This window comes from Brienomyrus brachyistius, chromosome 12, assembly GCF_023856365.1.
Source record: "Brienomyrus brachyistius isolate T26 chromosome 12, BBRACH_0.4, whole genome shotgun sequence".
In the NCBI taxonomy this organism is placed as follows: Eukaryota; Metazoa; Chordata; class Actinopteri; order Osteoglossiformes; family Mormyridae; genus Brienomyrus; species Brienomyrus brachyistius.
Genome location: NC_064544.1, coordinates 13,018,665 through 13,043,212, shown reverse-complemented (window position 1 = coordinate 13,043,212; position 24,548 = coordinate 13,018,665). Strand labels below are relative to the sequence as shown.

The 24,548-nt window shown below is 43.1% G+C and overlaps 2 protein-coding genes and 1 long non-coding RNA gene across 5 annotated transcripts; all 3 read left to right on the top strand.

Annotated features, from left to right (window-relative positions):
• Positions 1-2,913: 2,913 nt before the first annotated feature.
• On the top strand, positions 2,914-7,895 carry LOC125705324 (uncharacterized). The gene is made up of 4 exons (XR_007381471.1): positions 2,914-2,983; positions 5,002-5,089; positions 6,690-6,822; positions 7,552-7,895. It is a non-coding gene; the product is annotated as an uncharacterized LOC125705324 (long non-coding RNA).
• Positions 7,896-10,939: 3,044 nt separating this feature from the next.
• LOC125705323 (myb/SANT-like DNA-binding domain-containing protein 1) lies at positions 10,940-14,910 on the top strand. Its single transcript, XM_048971826.1, has 3 exons — positions 10,940-12,027; positions 12,623-12,910; positions 14,258-14,910. Exons 1-3 carry the CDS (start codon positions 11,774-11,776, stop codon positions 14,547-14,549), a joined length of 834 nt encoding a protein of 277 aa, XP_048827783.1. The 5' UTR covers positions 10,940-11,773; the 3' UTR covers positions 14,550-14,910.
• Positions 14,911-16,062: 1,152 nt separating this feature from the next.
• LOC125705321 (myb/SANT-like DNA-binding domain-containing protein 1) lies at positions 16,063-21,305 on the top strand. Of its 3 annotated transcripts, none has more exons than XM_048971825.1 (5): positions 16,063-16,419; positions 16,731-16,833; positions 17,925-18,113; positions 19,945-20,232; positions 20,608-21,305. In XM_048971825.1, exons 3-5 carry the CDS (start codon positions 17,944-17,946, stop codon positions 20,891-20,893), a joined length of 744 nt encoding a protein of 247 aa, XP_048827782.1. In that variant the 5' UTR covers positions 16,063-16,419; positions 16,731-16,833; positions 17,925-17,943; the 3' UTR covers positions 20,894-21,305. The 3 variants fall into 3 exon arrangements, with proteins under 3 accessions (XP_048827782.1, XP_048827781.1, XP_048827780.1); XM_048971824.1 differs by having other exon boundaries at positions 16,065-16,419; positions 17,860-18,113; XM_048971823.1 differs by lacking the exons at positions 16,063-16,419; positions 16,731-16,833 and having other exon boundaries at positions 17,173-18,113.
• The last annotated feature ends 3,243 nt before the right edge of the window (positions 21,306-24,548 follow it).

Below are 24,548 nucleotides of genomic sequence, written 5' to 3'. Positions count from 1 at the left end.
GGTTTTAAGCTGAGCATGTTACATGCATTACAAAATTGAAACATTGAAACATTTCCTGTGCTTCTCAGGTGACTCAGACGATGCAAGTTGCAGCTGAACATGCCGCTTGAGGAATGTGGCATTTTTTAGGGACAGAAATGCATTAGGGTGACAGGGGTGAGTGGGACTAGTGTAGAAGGTGTATTTTAATTAGCATATTGTTGATTTACTATAAGGAAAATGTATTCAAAGCATAAATGGGAAATACCATCACAATAATGCAATATAATATAATATATATATATATATATTTGTTTTTAAATCATTATAATTCCTGATGAAGTGTAACATTAGTAAGCAAACTATTTTTCCAGTGTTCTAAGTAGTTTTTATTACTATTTGACATTATGTTTCTTATATTTGCAATGAGATCATTACGAATGGCACTTTACTTGATAATAACATGTATTATAAAGGTACTTTTCATACATATTTATACATATAACGTCCTGAAGTCAGAAATGGCACCGATTCGGCGGAATGACCCTTTAGGATAATGGGTGAAATATTAAAGAATATTTGAAAGGACAAATGTTCTTAAATGATAAAGAAGTGGGCTGTGGTGAATCTGTCCGTAGAATTATAATCTGTTGCGTTGTATCGTAGTCGCGGCACAGCAGTTGCATATGACCCCCTTCCACCCTCGATTGGAGGAGGGAGGAAAAGGCGTATCCAGGCTTAGATGAAAGTTTTGCAGGCTTAATATTACGCAATGGGGGGGGACACAGTTAACCTGATATGACCAACATCACTGGTTTCATTGATTGCGACCATTGGCACAGGCATCAAATTTTGCAGTGAGTAAAATTCCCACAGTCTGAATGGGATCTAAATATTTAGAATGGAGATTGACCAACACTGCACTAGTGAAAGCAATAGAAGGTCAGCACCGATAAGGGAAAGCAAATCCAAATAAACTGTTAATGTAACAACGGCCCGTGTGTCGGTCCACATGCTGTTCAGGGTGGCTTCTGTAAATATTTGCCTTTCAAAAGATTGGCATTTACGATACGGTAAAACGCGATCTGCTAATTGCATTTTTCCCATGTTCACCACGAAAATGATATTGTTTCAAGATATAGTCAGTCACACGCTACTTAAATGGATAGGCCTATTAAACCGGTCACTTGATCTACACATCATGCTATGAAGTGATACAAATCGAGATCGTAAGAAGTAGTTGTGCTTTAATTATGTTTGAACATGATACCTCTGTTAGATTAGGCTATTAGATATGAGACAATTAAGTAATGACTTAAATGCATGTACACTATAGATGAAATGTCATATTCGTAACACGTTTTACGACATAAATCTAATACACATAATTTGTATGACGTGGATTAATATGGCATTCATGCAGCAAGTATTTGCACTAAAAAGCTAAGAAAAGAAAGATATGTTTTGGGAACGTAAGTTCTTATATTTCACTCAGGCCTTGTAAAGATTATGGAAGGCGAAATTACATTAGAGGTACCTCGGTATAGTGGGCTTTACCTTGGGTCAATAAGGCTCTCCTGCAGGTGCAGGCTCGAACCTCATCTACATACTGTTACCTAGGGATGCACCGATCCGACTTTTTCAATTCCGACACCAATACCTGGGTGTTGAGTATCAATCGATCCCAAGTACCCATCCGATACCCATGTTTAACTAATAAGCTGTATGCTTCACTGTGGGAAGGAGGAAAGACTAGGCTTAAATACTTGACTTAAAAACAGTTTTCTTATCTTTGTAAGACAATGTAACAAATGTACACACATATACATGCGCTGAGTTATTATTAACAATCAGGTGGGGGTTCGTGGGAGCGTTTTGATTTGAATTTACGTTAATGTGCACTTGCTATTACAAAATAGTAAATGAACTATTTTCTAACATTTACGTAACCATTAGCGTTCCAAAGGGAATAAACTTTGAGAATGGGATTCACATCTTATAAAGGTACAGTACGGTATGTACATATAAAGGAACCATAAGAAAGCCACGTTTTTTTAAGGCACTTTTTAACTGATTCATATAGTATGTCTTGAACTTTCCCCAAAAAACACAGTAGAATCTTCATGAACTAAAATTTTCTTACCAATTTTACACTTAAAATTATGAAAACTTATAAATTACTACGAAAATTTAACATAAACACTTCTGTAAGGGTTTTTCGAGGATTTCACAGATGTGTGAAAATAAGTTTGGTTCCAATGAAATTTTCACGGATCCGTGAATTCGCGAGTCACGAAGCACAAATGCACGAGGGCTGACTGTAATGCCAAAAACATAAAGACAAACAAAAAGAATTAAGTATCTAATTCAGTTTTTCCCCAACCCAGTCCTCAGGGAACCCCGGACAGTTCGTGTTTTTGCTCCCTCTCAGCTCCCAGCCAATCAGGAACACCGAGTACCTAGTAGAGGTGCGCTGGGAGCTGAGAGGAAGCAAAAACGTGGACTGTCCGGGGTTCCCTGAGGACTGGGTTGGGAAACACTGATCTAATTGTTGCTGCATGGCATGGTGCAAGCGGGAAAGATGTGATCATCCACTGAGCGGCTCCGAGACAAAGGGGTTTATTAACAAGCTCAAATGTGCTGGGGAAAAGTAGAAAATATAGGGACTATGAGGGGTCAAAAAAGAAAGAGGAAAAAACAGAACAAGCTAAAGAAACTATTAAATAATTTAACCAGGGAACAAGGAAACACCTTTTGGGTTTCCACTTCTGCTCCTGACCTGTGAGCTGTATAATCAATTGACTGTCATTAGACGTATTCCACCTTCAGCTCAAAAGCTGCAATACCTTCCAACCTACCGACGCACCTGTGTGCGATTAAGCTGTAATGGTGCCACTTCTCCTGCCTTTTTGTCAGTTTGTTTTACTGCTGAAATTTGTGTTACGTGTCAAGTGGCAGACTCATCTTTTAGAAGGAACTGGCAAATCTCCAGGCTGGTGGGAGGGTGAGAGGCCATGTTCCATTTTGGTGTTAGTCAGCAACCACTTGGATGCAATGCCCTGTGCCCAGGTTTTCTGATCATTTATTTGGCTGAGAGAGCCAGAGAGAGAGAGAGAGAGAAGCTTTCTGCTCACATCATTATTGAACCTCCGCTTTGAATTATATGCCTTCATTAGCCCTTTATAACGCTCTGTATTTCTGTGCAGCATGTTAAACACTGACTCTTCTATCTTCCATTGTTCAAAAGTTTCAGTTCATTGTATGCTGTTGATTAGCTTGTGCTCTTAAAACCTGTGTACTAGTAGCATCCACACATGGAGTGTATCTTGCTATATCTCCTCACGTTCCGGGAGAACCGTGAGGTTCCATTTCATGCGGCAGTGTCCCGTTAGATTTGGATACCTCTGACTTTTCTGTTCACGGTCCTGTGTTATCTCAGAAGAACTCTGACATTTGTCATGTGCCTTGCCTGGCTAACAAAACAGGTACTTAAATTTAATTGGCAACACCATGTATCATTTATTTGACCACACGTCGCTCTTACAGATGTTTGCTGAAGGGTAACGTGTCTGCACCATAAAACTTGACCCATTTATTCCTCATATCCAGCATTGTCACAGCATGTCCTACCTATGTGAGTGTAGCATCCCTGGCTGAATGACGATGAAACTCTCAATTGATAGTTCATAAAGGGGTTTTACTCAGATGCACATAAACGGTGAACTTACCGTAAGAGCTAAAGGAAAAGGGGTGGGAACAAAGATAAAATAAACATTACGTTCCTTTTATATTATGGCTTACAGTCCTATAAGTTATTTAAAGATAACTTCTCACAAAGCACAGTAAATAAGAAAACAATATGAAAACCTCCATGAAACGAACTTATTTACTGAATTAAGTAATACGGAATACATGAAATTAAGGCAAGGCTGTAGTACGGAGCATCGATCCAAAATAGCAGTTTGCTACCGTAACACTCATACGGTTTAAAGTTTAAAACTCGAATGTAAATAAAGAGGCATTTAAAATTACACAAGTACAATAAAATACTGACAGACCTTGTGCCCTATAGGATCAGCCACGTACTAAAGCAAAAGGAAAAAAGGGTTTCTTCTAACTTAGTAAGCGCCCTGTTTCTGCTCCGTTTCACTGCCACTGTACTGTCATGCCGGTCCGTCGCGCTTATGCTATGGGGTTTAGCGCCGCCGTAATTTCTAAAGAGAAGTCTAGACATTCACAAAGAAAAACCACAAAATCGCTCCACAAAGAAAACCCACATGGCAACAGAAATATGCTTAGCTGCGATGGACCAACCCAAAGGTGATTGGGGACCAACAGTGGGCACATACCCAAACCCTTTAAAATACGTACAACATTTCTTGTCTACACATCTGTGCAAGACCATCAGGATAATTAGATTGAGATTTTATGTTAATCAAATGTACTATAATTATGTAGAACTTGCCTAGCAAATATCAGTTTCAGTTAAGAAAGTATTTCTGTAGTGATGGTCAAATGAAGCTTCATGAACCATTTGCTGTATTTTCTGACTCCCACTAGATGGTGCTCTCTGTTCATAAAAGGGCTCACAGCATGCCCTAAAGTAAACCAAGAGCACCATCTAGTGGGGTCAGCAAATGGTTCATGAGGATTTCACCATCACTGGTATTTTTTTGATCAGACCCTTGCATCTCTCATTTTATTACTCGAAATGTTCACTAGACTTTAAGGCAGAATTCAGTAGTTAACTGGGCATTAAACCTAGTATGAGACAGTGGTAACACATTAATGATAATTAGAATAGTTTGATAAGGCAAAGCAAAGTTCTGCCAGTGTGGAACATACCACAAAGTAATTAAAGCTGCAAGTAATTTAATTGAAGTACCGAAGTAATTGAAGTGTTCCACTTCTCCGAGTCCGTCATTCGGCTGTTGTGCAAAGAGAAATTTCGCACTATGGACTGTAATGCTGCAGAATCACACCTTTGTGTCTTACCAAGCCCGTCTCTCCCCTGCCTCTCAGGATCACACATGAGCACCTCAGTGACGCACTGTTCTCCAGCTACCAGGAGACCATCAACTCGCTTCCTGCAGTGAAAATGGATAGAGAAGTGAGTGCGGCGGTGAGCTATCTATCCTATTTTGTTTATTTCATGACATTTTATTAAATTTCTTTTTATTTTTAGATTCTTCTTCCTTCTTTCTACACTTTCTTTGACCTGTACCTGAGTTGCATATTTTATATAGTTTCTCTATCTTTGTTTCCTATTTGAATTCTATATGTGACGCACTGCACTCTATCTATATGTGACGCACTGCACTCTATCTATATGTGACACACTGCACTCTGTTTATATATGACGCACTGCACTCCATGGATGAAAAGTGCTGTTTGTTATATGTTTCTAGGCAACCTGTGACCAAAACTACCTTCAGGCATTACAGAGTACTAGGGAAAGATGGATTTGGAATGTACTCTCTTTGTATTGTGGCTCTGCTCTTTGGTATCTCATTGGGCCTTTTGGTCACAATAGTTTACTTTGAGTTTTCAGGACCTGTTAATGATTTTTTTATTAAATGTCTTGGACATTCACATTTTGTAAAAGTAGTATAAAAGTAGTACCTCTAGCTACAATCTTAACGTCATTGTCTTCGTGTATAGCTATGCAAATAAAGCGTCAAATAAACAATAGATTTCTTTTAGATAAAATCACATGGGCGTCCTTCTGTGACAGGTATTATTTTGCCATGAGGTTCTGATAAAGGGCACGTGTTTGCTGTGTTGGGTCTCTCCAAGCCTTCTTGCCTGCTATTGGCATTAACCCATATGGGCAGTTGCTACATCTTTCTCACATAATGCTTCATGTGACACAGCAAAAGCTCTGCTTGCTAGCAACCCGCTAACAAAGCCAGAATATTGGGGAAAAGTTAGGTATTGCGCTTCGTGGCAGGACCAGCACCACCCTTTCTATTGTCCTCCCTTTATATCTGTGGAGGCAGCAGTTGAAGCAGCCGTGAGCCGGCAGTGGGCGGCTCTAGAGGTCCATCCTCAGCTCATCGACAACAGCACCTAATGCTCGCTAATGCTGTACCCTGAGCTGTTAGCTAAGTGTGTGGAAGGTTCCTCCACATGGATGTCTGTCGGTCCAGCTCACACATGCAAATGTTATGTGTGCTAGACTGACCCCAATACACTGAGTGGGTAGTGAAGTCTGGAGTAAGCATGCAGGATGCGCCCTTAGGGCTGTCTGCTCTCCCTGCCCCCCCTCAGGTTAGTCTGCCTTATGCCAATGAGATTAAGGATGCCCTTTGCTTGGTCCTTACTATTATGGATGACAGAGACTTACGAGAGTAAAATGTGCAAGCGATTCAAAGGGCTAGGTATATGACCACCAAGGCGCATTGCGATCTGATCACTGGAACAACTTGCTGAGGTGGTCTTAGCAGCACTGACTACATATATTTTGTAGCGTAAAAACTAATGACAAGTACATGTAGAAAACTGAACAAATTTTAAGTTTGTAGTTCATAAAGAGTTACGTTGATCAGGTGTAACGTGCCTGAAGTCAGGACCTATATTTAAGTCCAGTGAATGAGCCACTGTATCGTGATCTGTTGCCTCTCTAAATGATGGTACTTCTGAGTTGCAGTGCCAGTGCCGTTCAGCCATACAGCCGGACCACCCACTCTGCTTGCCTTTTCCTTTTTCAGTGCTGTGTACCTCAAACACGCGTTGGGCATTGAGCAGTTCTCAGCTGTTAGAGGAGTAGACCTGGACCCCGCCGACGATGACTTCTACCACAAGTTTGTCACGGGTAGTGTCTCCATCCCCTGGCAAAATGAGGTACTGCACCTTCCATGAAAACTGGTTAAGCCAGTCTTTATAACTATAGTGTTGTTTTCTTCATGGTTTTAAAAATAGTGGATAGCTCATGTTTTCATCGTAAATCCCTTTTGCACTGAATGAAAAACAGTGTTTTGGGAGGTCAGAGATAGTAAAGTTTACTTAATGTTATTAATATCTGTGCGTAGTTGTTTGTCTATGTTTATATTAACTGGATTTTGCCATTATATACATACAGTATAGCCGACTACTCTTTCGTATAGTCAATAGAAATGAGACCAGTTCCTTCCAGTTTGTCCCTCTGTTTTTACTGGTGCCAGTATTCTGGATATTTCCATTTGCTCACGGTGTCCACAACTGTCAGGGCATTGCAGTTCCCCCAGCCTATGGTGCGCTGTCCTCGTGTTGTGCAATTAATCCAGCCTTCTGGTGGTCACAGATGATTGAGACGGTGTGCCTTAAAGAGATCAACATGTTTGAGACAGATGGTGGCCTCAGTCCCGACCTGGACTTCAACTGGACTGACCCACTAGCCAAGAGGGGTCTCTTCCACAGGCTCTTTAGGAGGGGGGTTACTGGGTACTTCAGTTGGTGGGGAGTCTGAATGAACATGACCGTGGCAGAACCAGGCCAGTAAGTTCTTGTGATCTTCTGGCAACTGGCTTCAGGTTCTTCAGACTGGTTGCTCTCTCTTTGACGTCACATGACCTGTTGTCTTGTCTTTCCTAGATTTGCTTCAAGAGAAGCTATAGCAATGATGGAGAGGATCTATGCTGAACCTGAACCACTGTCTGCCAAAGTGCCACTGATATAACAAAGATAAATATTCTACTGTTTTTGTGAACTGTATTGCAAATGTATTAAAATTAAATATAAAAGACATTTAGTTGAGCAGTTTAAGTACATTTTTACTTAAACTGTGTGTGTATATATATACACACACACTAAAAGGCTATATTTTCCAATTAGCCATATAAGTACCACTTGAATCCAGACTTTTCTTTTATTACAGCCAATTTTAAACCGTTTTCTTTTTTATTATTATTATTTTATAAGCACAGTATGTTTTTTTAAGTACCATATGGCTTGTCAGTTTATTTTTGTATATCTTGGCCATTACATCTTGTCAGTTTTGACAGCCAGTTGGCTGGATGAAGGACCTTACTGCCCAATCAGCCCTTGCCACTGTTTCCGTGACGACGCCGTTCAGACACCTTAAATGGCATCTGTGTTGCTTATCTCTGCCTCATACACCATCCCTGGGGAGCTTCCTTTCCACTACCAGAGACTTATTTATTTTCTGGAAGGAAAACATGTCTTAAAATTTTTTAATGTATTTCAAATTAAGAATCTCATAGCAGTGTGATTTTAAAATTAATGCTTATTTAAATAAATGGCTGACCAGTTCTTGCCCCTGAACATTTCGATATGTGCTACGTGGACGGGTAGCAGATTGGGAATCTTAGGTGCTGGCATTTCACTGCTAATTGGGTGTACCCCTGCTTAAGAAAATAAACAGAAGTAATGATACTGGCATATACCAGTATGTAAATGACACTGGTCCTGTGATGGACTGTTGGCCCCCCATCCTGGGTTGTCGTCCCCCTTGTGCCCATAGCTTCCAGGATAGGCTCTGGACTCCCTGTGACCCTGAATAAGTGGTTTCAGAAAATGAATGGATGGATGGGTGGACAGACAGATAGATAAATGATCACACCGCTGTGTTTTCTTTACTTTAATCCCTTTCATGTGAAAGTATGAAAGTATGGATAGGTGTTTTTTGAACTAGAACAATGTGGTTCTTTTGGTATAAGATGATTTGTCAAGCGTATTTAAAGAAGGCCTGATACCAGGCTTCCTGTTTATATGGGTCACATGATTGTGCTCCTTGTTCTGAAGAGGTATTGTGACATCAAAGGCTGTTAGACATGAAGACACACTCGTGTGCCTGCAAAACAAGGCTTCTTCAGGACAGATAAGTTCCAGTGTTGAAGTATTTTACCTCAGTCAAAGAATCTGTCCCTGAAATGGGAGCTTAAATTGTGCAAAAGAAAATATGTCTAGGTCTATGGAAAGCCTATTTCTTGGATGTGGTTGGCAGTTAAAAATGTATGCTTGTTAGTTTATTATACTCATAATAGAGATGACAAACCCAGGAGATGATAGTGGACTTCAGGAGAGCCAAGTGGGCTGAGCACTCTGCCCTCTACATCGACGGAGAAGAGGTAGAAAGGGTGAAGGGCTTCAGGTTCCTAGGGGTAAACATCTCCGCCGACCTCACCTGTTCCACAAACATCTCTCACCAGGTGGGGAAGGCACAACAAAGATTGTACTTCCTCAGGCCCACCTCCCCCGTCAGGCCCACCTCCCCCAAAATCTACTGACGAATTTTTATTGCTGGACCGCCGAGAGCCTCCTGACCTACTGCTGCACAGCGTGGTTCAGTAGCTGCACTGAGTAAGACAGGAAGAACCTGCAGCGAGTGGTAAGGGCGGCAGAGCGGGTAATCGGAACAGCACTACTGGTGCGTTCATTTTTCTCTCGGAAATCAGAAATTCCGAGTTGAGTGACATCACATCCGACAATCTCCCGTTCGAGCTACCACAACAAACAACAAACATGGCTGTCTCCATGAACATGCTGTTGTGTGTTGTTGCTTTATATTTTAGCAGTTTTGGAGTAAGAATATTTTTAAGAGAGACAAACAAACAAGAAACACAAACTAGTCAAACCACATTAAAAGCTTTATAAAATATTTTAGTCCATTCATAGCTTTTTTCGAGAGGCAAACAAACTACAAACAAACCAAAGACACTAACAAGTCTGGTAAAAATCTGATATTGCTGCTAGGATACTGTTTACAGTCACGGTATGCTATTCTCTAAATGGAACACGTGCAATTATATTTATAACTATTAATACGTTTAACAAAATAAACATTTTTAAAGATTTGTAAAATAGAATTACTGTTGAGTGTGTAAGCCGCCATGTTGAAATTACGTCACAGGGGCAACTCGGACAAGAAAATTCTGTCTGTCCGACATCAGCGTCATAAAAGAGGCGTGTTTCCGACGGGAAGTGACGTTTTTCGTGACGTTCCGTGGCGTTTTCATCCAAGTTCTGACTCGGAGAGAAATAATCGAGCGCACCATACCCCCCCTCAAGGATATTTACACTGGCAGACTCGACCGGAGAGCCAATAAAATCATCAAAGGCTCCTCACACCCTGGACACTACCTTTTCTCCCCCGTCCCCTCTGGCAGATGCTACTGGTCAATCAGAGCAAGAACAAAGAGACTGAACAAAAGCTTTTACCTACAGGCAGTCAAATGCACCCATCCCCCACCCCCTGAATCACTGTTTCCGTGAAACAGTATCCACTCCCCTGAATGACTGTCTTCTATGCAGTTCTATGCTTAGGGCAGGTCATTAAGCACACACTACCTCGACTGACATACTGTACACATTGTACTCAGACACTCATACTGTAATAGGATGTCTGTCTCTTTTTGTGTTGTTCTTATTTCTTGTTTATTACTTGTTTATTGCTAAACTGTTATTCACTGTAAAAGTGGCAATAGAGATCTATCTTATAAAACAATTTATTGACTTACACATATAGGAATATTTCATTGATATTATGACATTAACTGCTGGTTTATGTAAAGCCAGTTTCAAAGCGCCATTATATAACATAACACTTCCTCATATATCAGATCATCGAAGTGCCATTACATAGCACTTAAGTTTGCTCTTAAATACCTCAACATCAAAACATTTTCAAGTGTAATAAATCACTGGCTTGAAATGTCAGGAGAGACTTTTATATCTGATGTTACATAATTTTAAGAACGATATACATTGTCACACCTCCTGGGATGGAAGATGGTTGAGTTCTGCCTCCGCTTTGTGTGTGGAGTTTGCATGGTCTCCAGATATCATGCGAGCTTCCTCTGGGTACTTTGGTCTACAACCTCAATCCAAATGGGACTGGGTTAGCTGATGTTTTGAAATTGCCCATGCAAAGAGGCTGCACCCCTGGCTTGTGTCCTTTCCTGTCCAGGATGGGCTCTGACCTGGAATATGAACAAAACACTGCATGCAGATTAGAGTCAGACAAACGATGATCATGATACAATCAAGCAGTGAAACAGATGGGCTGCAGTGAAATAACCAATCAAAGAATGTTACATATATCATATATTGGATGATTAAATAAGTAACTGGAGCAACAGTTGAATAAAATTCTGCAATCTCTAAAAATCGGAAGTGTTTCCACAATTTTGGTCATAGTGTAAAATATTTCATACCCTTTCAAGCCATTTCAAAATGCAAAATTAAAATGAATATCATTAATTCGCAGATCGAGTATCGCAGTTTGTGATCCCATTGATATTCTGTGAGTGATTATCTCCTCCCCTCCACCCTCTACTCCCCTCCTCCCACAGCCGCACACACTGGCTATTGCTAAAAGCTTTTAAAATGTCACATATTGGACACATGCCTGGAACGACGACACGTCACCCCGGCAACAAAATGCCCTGGCGTCTCGATCCATGACCAATCAAGCTCTACATTTTGACTGCTGTCTGCACCGGCTTAGTTTATTGGCTTTCAGCTAAAAGCTTTTTGCTGCAGAGCTAGAGAGAGAGAGAAAGATGGGGGGGGGGGGAGAGTGAGAGAGAGCGAGTGCTCATAGATGGTTGCCAGGGCAACTTGACATCACCATGACGAACTTCCCCACTTAAAAGCTTTTAACCGGATCTCTCCACAGTCCCAGGCCCCATTTCTAGGCCTCTCAGCTGAGCCGGTAGGAAGAGCCTGAAAAGTGGACCTTAGCTGCTTTTGAGGCACGCAGGCAAAATCTTCTCTTCCTTTATTTATACTCTTCCTCAAAGAAAAAGCAATCTGTTTCTGTACAACAAAACAAAGGTCTGTATTTACAAACAAGATGGCCGCCGAGGACAACCTGGGTCTCATGCAGTCAGGTCAAAGCGAGAAGCACAGACGGGCCAGGAACTGGACGGACGCAGAAATGAAGGGCCTCGTCTACGTGTGGGAAGAGTTCATCACTGAGCTCCGGAAGGCCAAGAGGAACGCCAAGATCTACGAGAAGATGGCCAAGAGGTTCTTCGAGCTCACGGGCGAGCATCGCCACAGAGAGGAAATTAAGATGAAAATAACAAATATGACTTTCCAGTACAGGCAAGTGTAATAGTGACCATTACTGTGTGCAGCTGTACGGCTTATTGGGGAGAGCTGCATTCAGAAGCTCCCCCTCCCAGCAGGACTGTGCTTTTAACAATCAAAGAAGGAGATCAATGAATCAGGCCTCTGCTCCAGATCCACAGGGGTCAGCCCATGCACCCATGCAGTGCATGCAGCTGTCGCTCCTGTGCAGCATCTCTTCCTCTGTAACACTGTGTTACAGGTTGAGATGGAATCAGTGAAACAGCTGTTTACATTCTGGGGGGTAAAATATGATGAATGGCTTTAATTACAAGTTTATAGCAAGCTAGCCAAAAACGATTGTGCTTATGAGGTGTGTTTCTTGAATGCATCCTTTGTGTCCTGTGTCCCATGGTCCTAAAATTGTAGCATAAGAATTTCACTGTTCCTCAGAACACGTGACAATAAAACTTGAAATCTGAAACTTGAAAGCATGTCTGGCAGATGCCTGCTGGCTGAGAAGACTGAAGATACAATCTTGTTACACGCCTTATGGAATGACATGTGATCGTGCAAAGTCATGTAACTATGTTTTTATTCAAAGCATGCTGCCCTCTGCCTCCCCTAACAGGAAAATGAAGTGTGTGACTAACGGCAGCACCCCGTCGCCTGAGTGGCCGTACTTCAGGGCCATCGACCGGATACTGTCCCAGACCCTTGACTTGAATGGGCTGCCCAGCTGTGACCTCCAGCCTACACCACCTCCATCCGCACCCCAGCCCGAGTCCAAGTCTGTGCCCACCGAGCCATCCCCCTCAGGCTTTATTCCGGAGTACACAGGATCTTCTGAGGAACAGGAGCCTCCAGAAGAGGGGGGGCATTCAGAGAGCTCAGCCAGCCTGCAGTCACCAGAGTCCAGGTAACCTGCAGACGCTGTATTGCTTTGTTAGATATGTGTCTCTGTAAGGATGTCTACCCCAGTCCAGGTAACACCTGCATGAGTGTGTTCAGCCCTGTTACGTTGTGTGCCCTTGGTAGATGCTTCCTCCATCATCCCTGTTAAGCTGTGTGTCCTTGGTAGGGTGCTTCCTCCATCATCCCTGTTAAGCTGTGTGCCCTTGGTAGGGTGCTTCCCCCATCAGCCCTATTAAGCTGTGTGCCCTTGGTAGGGTGCTTCCTCCATCATCCCTGTTAAGCTGTGTGCCCTTGGTAGGGTGCTTCCCCCATCAGTCCTGTTAAGCTGTGTGCCCTTGGTAGGGTGCTTCCCCCATCATCCCTGTTAAGCTGTGTGCCCTTGGTAGGGTGCTTCCCCCATCAGTCCTGTTAAGCTGTGTGCCCTTGGTAGGGTGCTTCCCCCATCAGCCCTATTAAGCTGTGTGCCCTTGGTAGGGTGCTTCCCCCATCAGTCCTGTTAAGCTATGTGCCCTTGGTAGGGTGCTTCCCCCATCAGTCCTGTTAAGCTATGTGCCCTTGGTAGGGTGCTTCCCCCATCAGTCCTGTTAAGCTATGTGCCCTTGGTAGGGTGCTTCCCCCATCAGTCCTGTTAAGCTGTGTGCCCTTGGTAGGGTGCTTCCCCCATCATCCCTGTTAAGCTGTGTGCCCTTGGTAGGGTGCTTCCCCCATCAGTCCTGTTAAGCTATGTGCCCTTGGTAGGGTGCTTCCCCCATCAGTCCTGTTAAGCTATGTGCCCTTGGTAGGGTGCTTCCCCCATCAGCCCTATTAAGCTGTGTGCCCTTGGTAGGGTGCTTCCCCCATCAGTCCTGTTAAGCTATGTGCCCTTGGTAGGGTGCTTCCCTCATCAGCCCTGTTAAGCTGTGTGCCCTTGGTAGGGTGCTTCCCCCATCAGCCCTGTTAAGCTGTGTGCCCTTGGTAGGGTGCTTCCCTCATCAGTCCTGTTAAGCTGTGTGCCCTTGGTAGGGTGCTTCCCTCATCAGTCCTGTTAAGCTGTGTGCCCTTGGTAGGGTGCTTCCCCCATCAGCCCTATTAAGCTGTGTGCCCTTGGTAGGGTGCTTCCCCCATCAGCCCTATTAAGCTGTGTGCCCTTGGTAGGGTGCTTCCCCCATCAGCCCTATTAAGCTGTGTGCCCTTGGTAGGGTGCTTCCTCCATCAGCCCTGTTAAGCTGTGTGCCCTTGGTAGGGTGCTTCCTCCATCAGCCCTGTTAAGCTGTGTCCCCTTGGTATGATGCCTACCCTGATCCAGGTAGCTTCTCTGTCAGCCTGAGTTAGGAGTCTCAGCACTTCCTCAGTGTTCTGTTACCTGTGGCAGGTCACCTCAGGCACCCATCAGGAGGAAGAAGATCCAGTGCCTGAGCCTGAAAAGGAGGAAGCTGCGTGTCCTGGAAGCCATGCTTCAGGAGCAAAGAAAGGCAGGCCGCAATCTCGAGGAGGTCTGCCGGGAGGTGCGGCGTGTCATGCACCAGCAAAATTTCCTGCAGGTACAAAGCCTGCAGCTCCAGGAGCGCATGATGAACCTCCTGGAGAAGATGATCTCACCGCCCACACAGCCCCCGGCCTGGGTCTCTACTGGAGCCAGGGAGCCTGGGCCAAGCCAAGCCTGATCATGTAGCATCACCCCACCCACATGCACACAGACACACTTCATGACACTAAAATGTCACTTGTTGCATGTACAACAGGCTTAAGTAGCAGTGAGATCTACAGAAATATATATATACCAGTGTTCCCCAATCTGGTTCTCGGGGACCCACAGTTGGTGGGTTTAGAACTTTGCCAGACCGACAGTGAATATTTCCCCCTTGTGCTGAATATATGCACATATGTACCTACATATTCCAACCACACATGCTTAATTCATCTCAGGCAATATGATAGCACTGTGATCATCAATATTAAACAAACTGCAACAAAAATGTCTTATTGCTCTTTGTTTTTTGTGTGAAACACAAGAATGTCTTTTTGTATGTTCGTAGAATCGTGTCTTAACCATACAGGTAAGCACACTGGATTAATTAATTATTACCAGAGCATATCCTGTAATGGTCTTCTTGGTCATTTTGTTTGCTCTGTACTTCTGTTCCACAGGTGTTATTATGTGTGTGGCCTGAAGGAAATGTGAAGTTAAAATCACTTTAAGAGTTTCATTCCTTTAATTCTTATCTTAATGGAACTCCATTTAACTGGTTAACAGCTGTTTCTTGCATTTGTTGACGGTACTGTATATTCATTTTTATTTCAATTTAATCTGGCCATGTGTCTCTGGCATATGCATCTTTTATACAGACCATATTTTGGTTTATTAAAATGAAATCTTTGATTAATACAAACAAATACTGAAATTAAAAACAAACTGCTCTGGAAGGACCATACGCAAGCTTTTTTTAAAAAACTTTTTGTGCCCACAGCATTGCTAAATCTAGCCCAGGACACACAGTAAATAGAGCTCACAAAATCTGTACAATGTGCACAATTTACTTTTGCGTGTTCTCAAGTTGTTATTTTGAGCTCTGGATTCAATCAAGTTGTGTTCACATTTTGATTGCGGTCTTACTTAAAGAAAACGTGCCCAAAAATCCACAAGTTGGTATGAAGTGAACATATACTAATGGTTTTATGATCATTTATTTGCTCAAATCTTTATAATAATGCATAACATTACTCGCATTCCAGCTTGGTCTTATTGTGATATACCTGCTACTTATCCAAAGAAAGTATCAATGAATTCTATGATGGACATTAGTACAGTCTACAGTCGACCCTTCCACAATGCAGGGGTTAATCAATCAAGTCATGGCTCATTGTTGACCTCCGAATTCACTTGTTGCATGCACAACAGGCTTAATGAAAATTAATGATTCAGTGTTCTGTGGTGCATTTTTTTATTTGTATTTTTCCCTCTCAAGAAAAGGCTTCAATTCTTTCCAGTATTTACATGCTTAACTACAGGAGTGTCAACAGAAATTTGTGATGGGAAGGGGGGTAAACATTTACTGTGGGGGGGGGTCTGATTTTTATCAAAAATGTAAAAACTTGCTAGGTACGGGGAAAGAGGAGCAGGAGTTTGGGAAACACGGGGTTTAATTGAGGGTAAATCCAAGCAGGACCACAGAACAGGCAGAAAACACGCACTGACATTACAACGTTAATGACAGAATTGGGGAAATTAACTGGGAATCACTTAAATACGCAGTCTCACTTAAATAAGACTAGGAACAGCTGGTAACCAAGAGGATTCCACACGAGGCTCGGCTTCAGACCCTTAACGATTGTCTCTGAAAGTAACCGTTGATATACTTAACAGATCGTCATTATCGGAAACTGAGAATATAAACACTTTCAGTCTTTTGCAGCATTTAGACAGTAAAAACCATAGAAATATCCAACTATGACCAAGATCTTACTTCTGACACCTTCTGTTTCATCTACCTTACTCGGGCTCAGTAATTCGCTTGACAACGTAGAGAACTCTTGGTAAAAAATAATTGCAGCACGCTTTCACAGTATCATCAGTTAGACCAGGCGTATCCGACTAAAATTTAAAGAGGTCCAGCTAGAGAAAATTTCTTGAAACGAAGGTCCGGAAAATCATAATGTCTAACTATTTAGTGTGATATATATTTAAGTAGCCTATTAGTTGTATCAGCATCGCATATAAGTAATACCTGACTGCTCCAGGTATTTAACCATGTAAATACACTTTTGACGCAGCTATTTTTTAGGAATAATATAGGATTTACCCCAAGATTTCCTGCGTGAGTCTAAAAGCGTGAGTGTCATTCCAGATGCTTGAGATTGAGACGACGTGTTCTTTCAAACCTTGAGGTGTCTGATATTTTACCCTGCGATTCATCCCCTTAATAAGGAGTAACTTGGAGTGCTTGTTGGGTAGGTTTGCAACACATTGCGTTGCATCTGTTTTTTCACCTTGTGTTGGTTTGGAACTATTGGGGGAACATTGCATCCGGTGTTTCAGGGGTGGCTGCTGTGGGAAACCCTGTAAGCAGGATACATCTGGCTGTGAGCGTTAGCGGTCCGAGTGTCGACCAGTGTTACCTATCAAGACATGCTATCGAGTCTTTCTGCGTATGTGCAGTTCCACCATTTTGGGATTAGAGTTAGCTTTTAGGGTTTGTTTTGCGGTTGGTGTTAGGGTTATATCTATCGATTAGCACTACGGTAGCCTAACTCGACAAAGTAGCTCAACTTGTCTAAACACCTGCCTTTTTTAACACCATCCTGATGTTTCCGACAGACCTTGCAAGATACTACAGCTACCGTCTATAAAACAAAGTTAAAGGGCTTAAATTCACCCCTTAACTTGATGGCTAATTTTTTACAGCTATAAAATAACGCATTTGTGCTTATTGAAAATAACACTAACAAACACGACTAATTTTTCACCCCTTAAAACCTTTAGATGTCTGGCCCTCTTTCATCTCTAATAAGAAAAGATCGACGAGTCCAAAACAAACGTTAAAGCGTTTAAAATCATTCTGCTAAAAAAAATATTCCTTAAAACATCTCAAATAGAACATTAACAAATACAGATAATGTTTTTTTATTCTTTTAAAGACCATTGAAACCGTTTTGCGCCGTTTGGTTTGCGACAAGATGTTTTCACATTGTGGTTGTAAGAAACAGACGGTTCTATCCATCATACCACATCGGCCCTATCAGCATAACGGAACAACCCCTCCACAATGACGTCAGCAGATCCCCCAGTACCTGGTATTTCCTCTCATGACGAACTTCCCCACTTAAAAGCTTTTAACCGGATATCTCCACGGTCCCAGGCCCCACTTCTAGGCCTCTCAGCTGAGGCGGTAGGAAGAGCTGCTTTTGAGGAACGCAGGGAAAAGCTTCTCTTCCTTTAGTTGTACTCTTCCTCAAAGCAATCTGTTTCTGTACAAGATGGCTGCCGAGGACTTTCTGGGTTTCATGCAGTCAGGTCAAAGTGAGAATCTCGGACGGGCCAGGAACTGGACGGACGCAGAAATGAAGGGCCTCGTCTGCGTGTGGGAAGAGTTCTTCACTGAGCTCCGGAAGGCCAAGAGGAACGCCAAGATCTACGAGAAGATGGCCAAGAGGTTCTTGGAGCTCACGGGCGAGCATCGCCGCAGAGAGGAAATTAGGATGAAAATAACTAATATGACTGTCCAGTACAGGTAAGTGTAATAGTGACCATTACTGTTTGCAGCTGTACGGCTTATTGGGGAGAGCTGCATTCAGAAGCTCCCCCTCTCAGCAGGACTGTGCTTTTAACAGAGGGAGATCAGTTAACCATACCATCACGTACCTTATTGTAGCTCTGCTCCAGACCCGCAGGGGTCAGCCCATGCACCCAGCTGTTCACATTCTGGGAAGTAAAATGTGGTGTTTGGTAGGGCTGGACGGTTTATCGATTTCAAAACGGAATCGCGATTTGAAACAATACTATTAGCAAATCGAAAAAGGCTGTGATTTATTGTATGCTTTAGCGTATGCGGTCCATTGTTTATTTTTATTATTACTCTGTATTCGTTAATTTACTCGTAAATCGGAAACTTTTAGGTTGAAACATCTATTGCGTAACTTTTTAGTGAGCAATGGCTACCAAAATGATATAAAGTACAGTACATATTACCTGATATTTTCAATAAAAAAGCACCGAGACTGAAGCGTTACCCTTTGTTTTCGCTGAGAGACGTGCCGCGTGACTCATTTCCCCGCGCGTACAGGTTAACTTAGGTCGGCGCTCACGGTTCGACTTCTGAGATTCGGATCGAGTTCTATGTCTTTTTTTCGAACTGGTTGATTCGACGTTTAAGAAATTCGAGTTCTAATGAGTTCGAGTACCGAGGCCCCGCTGTACTAAAAGAACAGATCGCTTTAATCGCTATTACAGTTGGGTATGTGCACGGTCTTATTATTTAGAGAATATATTAACACGTAAATAGTCTGTAGGGTTTGCGAACTGCCCCACGACCGTTTTGATGCAGCTAATTTTAAGTTCACAATGGATTGATTTAGATTTGCCATAAGATTTTTGCGTGAGATTCTGAAAGCTTCTGACCCAAACTGTGAGAGATTGCACCCCATGAACACACTTTATTCGTTTCACCTGAATTGATTTGTATAAAAACTAACCTTGTACAGTTGTTAAAACTTCGACCAACATGAAATCACCAATAAACTGTCTGTCTTCGACATTTTATGAAATGCATACTACGCTTGAAATTTTTCCGGCTTTGCGATTTCAGGACGGAACAGTCACTGTTACGAACATTGTGGCTTTTGGTTGAGAGTGTTAAATTCGCTGCTGATATTAACACAAATAACATGTTAGCGCAAACAAAAGGGTTGCATGCACCAAAATAGTTCTTGCGTGTTCATTCGCGTGGGAAAAGACGGTTCTGGTGTTGTTAGGGGACCAAGCTGTTTGCTATTTTTCTTTTTGCTGCACTTGTTTTCATTATTACTTTTAACTTAACACACCATATCTTTCATCCTTGCAATAGAATATAGACCAGTTAATATTTTTATGGTATCTCATGTAGTAATGCTGCATTATGTTTTAAATTTATTACACACTGAATATTGAACTGAAGCTTGACTTGTAAAAATAGTCACAAATCAAATTGTAATCGCGATGTCTGTCAGAAAAATCGAAATTAGATATTTTCCCCAAGTCGTTCAGCCCTAGTGTTTGACTTTAATTACAGGTTTATAGCAAGCTAGCCAAAAACGATTGTGCTTATAAGGTGTGTTTCTTGAATGCATCCTTTGTGTCCTGTGTCCCATGATCCTAAAATTGTAACAAGAATTTCACTGTTCCTGGGAACACGTGACAATAAAACTTGAAATCTGAAACTTGAAAGCATGTCTGGCAGATGCTTGCTGGCTGAGAAGCCCGAAGATACAATCTTGTTACACGCCTTATGGAATGTCATGTGATCGTGCAAAGTCATGTGACTATGTTTTTATTCAAAGCATGCTGCCCTCTGCCTCCCCTAACAGGAAATTGAAGTGTGTGACTAACGGCAGCACCCAGTCGCCTGAGTGGCCGTACTTCAGGGCCATTGACCGGGTACTGTCCCAGACCCTTGAATCGAATAGTCTGCCCAGCTGTGACCTCCAGCCAACACCACCTCCATCCACACCCCAGCCCGAGTCCAAGTCTGTGCCCACTGAGTCCTGCCCCCCAGGTTTTATTCCAGAGTACACAGGATCTTCTGAGGAACAGGAGCTTCCAGAAGAGGGGGGGCATTCAGAGAGCTCAGCCAGCCAGCAGTCGCCGGAGTCCAGGTAACCTGCACACGCTGTTTTGCTTTGTTAGATATGTGTCCCTGTAAGGATGTCTATCCCAGTCCAGGTAACACCTGCATGAGTGTGTTCAGCCCTGTTATGTGCCCTTGGTAGGGCGTTTACCCCATCAGCCCTGTTAAGCTGTGTGCCCTTGGTAGGGCGTTTACCCCATCAGCCCTGTTAAGCTGTGTGCCCTTGGTAGGGCGTTTACCCCATCAGCCCTGTTAAGCTGTGTGCCCTTGGTAGGGCGTTTACCCCATCAGCCCTGTTAAGCTGTGTGCCCTTGGTAGGGTGCCTGCCTTCATCCAGGTAGCTTCTCTGTTAGCCTGAGTTAGGAGCCTCAGCACATCCTTAGTGTTCTGTTACCTGTGGCAGGTCACCTCAGGCACCCATCAGGAAGAAGATGCAGCTGAGCCTGAAAAGGAGGAAGCTGCGTGTCCTGGAAGCCATGCTTCAGGAGCAGAGAAAGGCAGGCCGCAACCTGGAGGAGGTCTGCCAGGAGGTGCGGCGTGTCATGCGCCAGCAGAACCACCTGCATTTACAAAACTTGCAGCTCCAGGAGCGCACGATGAACCTCCTGGAGAAGATGATCTCACCGCCCACACAGACCCCGGCCTGGGTCTCTACTGGAGCCAGGGAGCCTGGGCCAAGCCAAGCCTGATCATGTAGCATCACCCCACCCACATGCACACAGACACACTTCATGACACTAAAATGTCGCTTGTTGCATGTACAACAGGCTTAAGTAGCAGTGAGATCTACAGAAATATCTACATACCAGTGTTCCCCAATCCGGATCTCGGGGACCCATAGTTGGTGGGTTTAGAACTTTGTCAGTTTGACATTTCAGAGCTTTGTACCTACATTTTCCAGCCACACATCTTAAACGTAGTTCCATTAACTGGTTAACAGCTGTTTCTTGCATTTGTTGACGGTACTGTATATTCATTTTTATTTCAATTTAATCTGGCCATGTGTCTCTGGCATATGCATCTTTTATACAGACCATATTTTTGTTTATTAAAAAAATCTTTGATTAATACAAACAAATACTGAAATTAAAAACAAACTGCTCTGGAAGGGCCGTAGGCAAGCTTTCTTTTTAATTTTGTGCCCACAACACTGCACACGCAGTAAATCGAGCTCACAAAATCTGTAAAACTTGATTTACTTTTGCGTGTTCTCGATTTATTTTGAGCTCTGGAATCAATCAAGTTGTGCTCAGATCTTTATATTAATGCAGAAAATGTCTCCCATTCCAACTTGGTCTTGTGCTAGACCTGCGACTTGACCAAAGTATCAATCAATTCTGTGGTGGAAATTAGGGCTTATGGTCACCTAAATATTAATAGTGCACATGGTAATTGTCACGAGACGCTGGAAGCCGGGAAGGCGAACGGGCAGGCGAGCAGACAGGAAGCGGTAGACAAGGCGAAATCAGGGCCAACAAGGGGTTTATTTAGGGGATCCGGGGCAGGGAACAGAAGACGCCAACTAACATCACGTAACATCAATGACGGACGAAGGACTCGGGTAAGACACGGACTGAAATACATAGGACTGATTGAAAATAATCAGACACAGCTGGGTACAAATCGGGAAAGAACACGTGGGTAATCCGGGGGCGTGGCACACACGAGGAGCCGACGAGCAGGGCATGACAGTAATAACCAATATACGCTATATGGACAAAAGTACTGAAAACACTGCTCAATAATTGGTATATATATCATTAAAACCTATTACCACATGAGTTTGAAATCAAGTACCTAGCCATGCAGTCAGGTTTACAAACATTTCTGATAGAATGGGTCGTTCTGAAGAGCTCAGTGAATTCAAGCGTGGTACTGTGATAGGATGCCACATTTGCAATACGTCAGTTTCTGAAATTTCTTCCCTGCTAGATATTCCACGGTCAACTATAAGTGGTATTACTGCAAAGTAGAAGTGTTTAGGAACAACAGAAACTTCGCCATGAAGATGCAAACCATGTAATGCAAGAAAGCGGGGTTGCAAAGTGCTGAGACGCAAAAACCGTGAAAGTCACCAACGCTCTGTTGACTCAATAGCTACAGAGTTACAAACTTCCTCTGGCATTAACTGCAGTACACAAAAACTGCTCTGGAACCTTCATGGAATGGGCTTCATGCAAGCCTCACATCTCCAAGATAATGCCAAGCATCTAATGGAGTGGTGTAAAGCACACTGCCACTGGACTTTGGATCAGTGGAAAGTGTTCTGTGGAGCGACACTTCGTTCTTCTCTGTCTGGCAGTCTGATGGATAAGTCTGGGTTTGGCAGATGCCAGGAGAGCGTTACCTGCCTGAATGCATTGGGCCATCTGGAAAGTTTGGTGGAGGAGGGATAATGGTATGGGGTTGTTTTTCAGAAGTTGGGCTTCCTCTGCCATTAACCCCAGTACACAAAAACTGCCCTGGGACCTTCATGGAATGGGCTTCCATGGCCAGCTTCAGAAGTTGGTCCAGGCTCCTTAATTCCAGTGAAAGGAACTCTAAATGCTTCAGACATTTTGGACAATTCCATGCTTCCAGGTTTGTTGGAAAGGTTTGGGGAAGGCCCTTTTCTGGTTCATGGTTGGGTGAGTTTGGTGTGGAAGAACTGCAAAATGTTGTGGAAAACCTTGGCTGTTAAATCCTGTTATAACGGAATTCAGGGGACCAGGCAAAACAGTCCGTTATATCCAGAGTTGCAATTAAAGGACACCATTTACTCGTGCCACACCCCAGCAGACACACTTCTGGTATAGATTATTATACTGTACATGTAGTAATCCAACTTTACCTAACCAGATGTGTGACTATTAATAATCCTGACTATGAATCTGCACTGTTGCTAACTCCTCAGCAAGGAGAGTCGCTATTGGCTGTCCTAGAAGTTGCTAAATGACGGCATCACCTTGTTTGCATAATGTGCAATATGTATGTAATTGTAATGGATGCTGTAGGAGAGAGGAATAATGTCGTGGGAGAGACAAAAAATGGTTAAAACACTCTAAATACATTTTGAACTTTCTTCTGTTGATTCTTGTTTTCTTATCACAATTCCAAGCCTCCTCCTTTATCCGGGCTTGGGACTGACAAAACTGACCCCAAAGAGACACTCTGGCTGAGTACATACACACAGGCTGTGCTGGCTCACAGAGAGAGTGGGTCATCATCATTTTGGTCAAGGTTCTCCATGTTTAGGTTCAGTAACTGAGCTGACTTAAATGAACACTGGCTATAGATCTAGCATGTCCTCCCTCCAACTCATCGCGCCCCAGAAATGACACAATTGTCTGCTTGATGTCACTAAAGTACCTTATCACAATCCCCACTTATATCTGTGGACTCATCGAGGAGGAGGCAGAACATCTCCTGCTCTGACTGCAGCTGGGCGGTGCTGCTGCGCGAGGACTGTCCGCCTATGAGCGCTTTGGGACCGGAGAGGAGCCCGCTGCAGCACACGCTGCTCGCTGAGAAGAGTATAACGATACGTAGTTTTACGTCAGAGTCTCCAAAAGTCATCAATAACACCAGAAAAAGTCACTAGATTTGTCACTAGTCGCTTTTTTTGAAAAGCCTGCATGTCCGTTATAGCGAACAGAACTACGCTGGATATCACCGGCACCTTGTAGGCGGAGCCTGCATGTCCGTTATAGCGAACAAAACTACAGCTAAAAGCGGCCCTGGGAACTGAATTGTTTGTCCGTGAGATTTGAAATTCCGTTATATGCGATTCCGCTACATCCGATACTTTTTCTACATGTTCTTAAAGGCGCACGGCCGGGACCAGCGGACCTCGTCCGTTATAGACGATATTCCGTTATAAACGACTCCACTATAACGGGATTTTACTGTATCTGCAAATAGGGGACCAACTCCATATTGATGCCTATGGATTTAGAAGGATAGGAGTTCCTGCACTTTTATGACTGTACAGGTGCCCCAGTACTTTTATCTATATAGTTTATTTACATAACTCAGGGTATATATCTTTATAATAATGCATAATACGTCTCGTCCCAAATGTTTTCTCCTATATTTTTTAATGCTTTTACGTGCTGCTATATCCGAGATCGGGTCATGACTGCTTTTTGGTCATTTAGTTACCACTTTCTTATTTACAAAACATAACTTCCAAAAAAAAAAATCCCATTTCATTTCTTAAGCCGACCCCTCCATGGGAAGAGTCGCGCTGCAGGAGGGTCGACTGCATTCACGCAACTGCAAAGTACATACGGACGGCTAGACTGCGTTCCGACTTCTGGCTTTGCCGGGGTTCTGACGTATTGAGTTACCTACCGAGACGTGCTA

Bases quoted from the DNA above. Each gene is read 5' to 3' on its own strand.
- LOC125705321 (XM_048971824.1), top strand. From the start codon at position 17,860: ATGGCTGCCGAGGACTTTCTGGGTTTCATGCAGTCAGGTCAAAGTGAG. The intron at 18,114-19,944 runs GTAAGTGTAATA...CTCCCCTAACAG, and splicing joins AATATGACTGTCCAGTACAG to GAAATTGAAGTGTGTGACTA. The intron at 20,233-20,607 runs GTAACCTGCACA...TACCTGTGGCAG, and splicing joins CAGCAGTCGCCGGAGTCCAG to GTCACCTCAGGCACCCATCA.
- LOC125705323 (XM_048971826.1), top strand. From the start codon at position 11,774: ATGGCCGCCGAGGACAACCTGGGTCTCATGCAGTCAGGTCAAAGCGAG. The intron at 12,028-12,622 runs GCAAGTGTAATA...CTCCCCTAACAG, and splicing joins AATATGACTTTCCAGTACAG to GAAAATGAAGTGTGTGACTA. The intron at 12,911-14,257 runs GTAACCTGCAGA...TACCTGTGGCAG, and splicing joins CTGCAGTCACCAGAGTCCAG to GTCACCTCAGGCACCCATCA.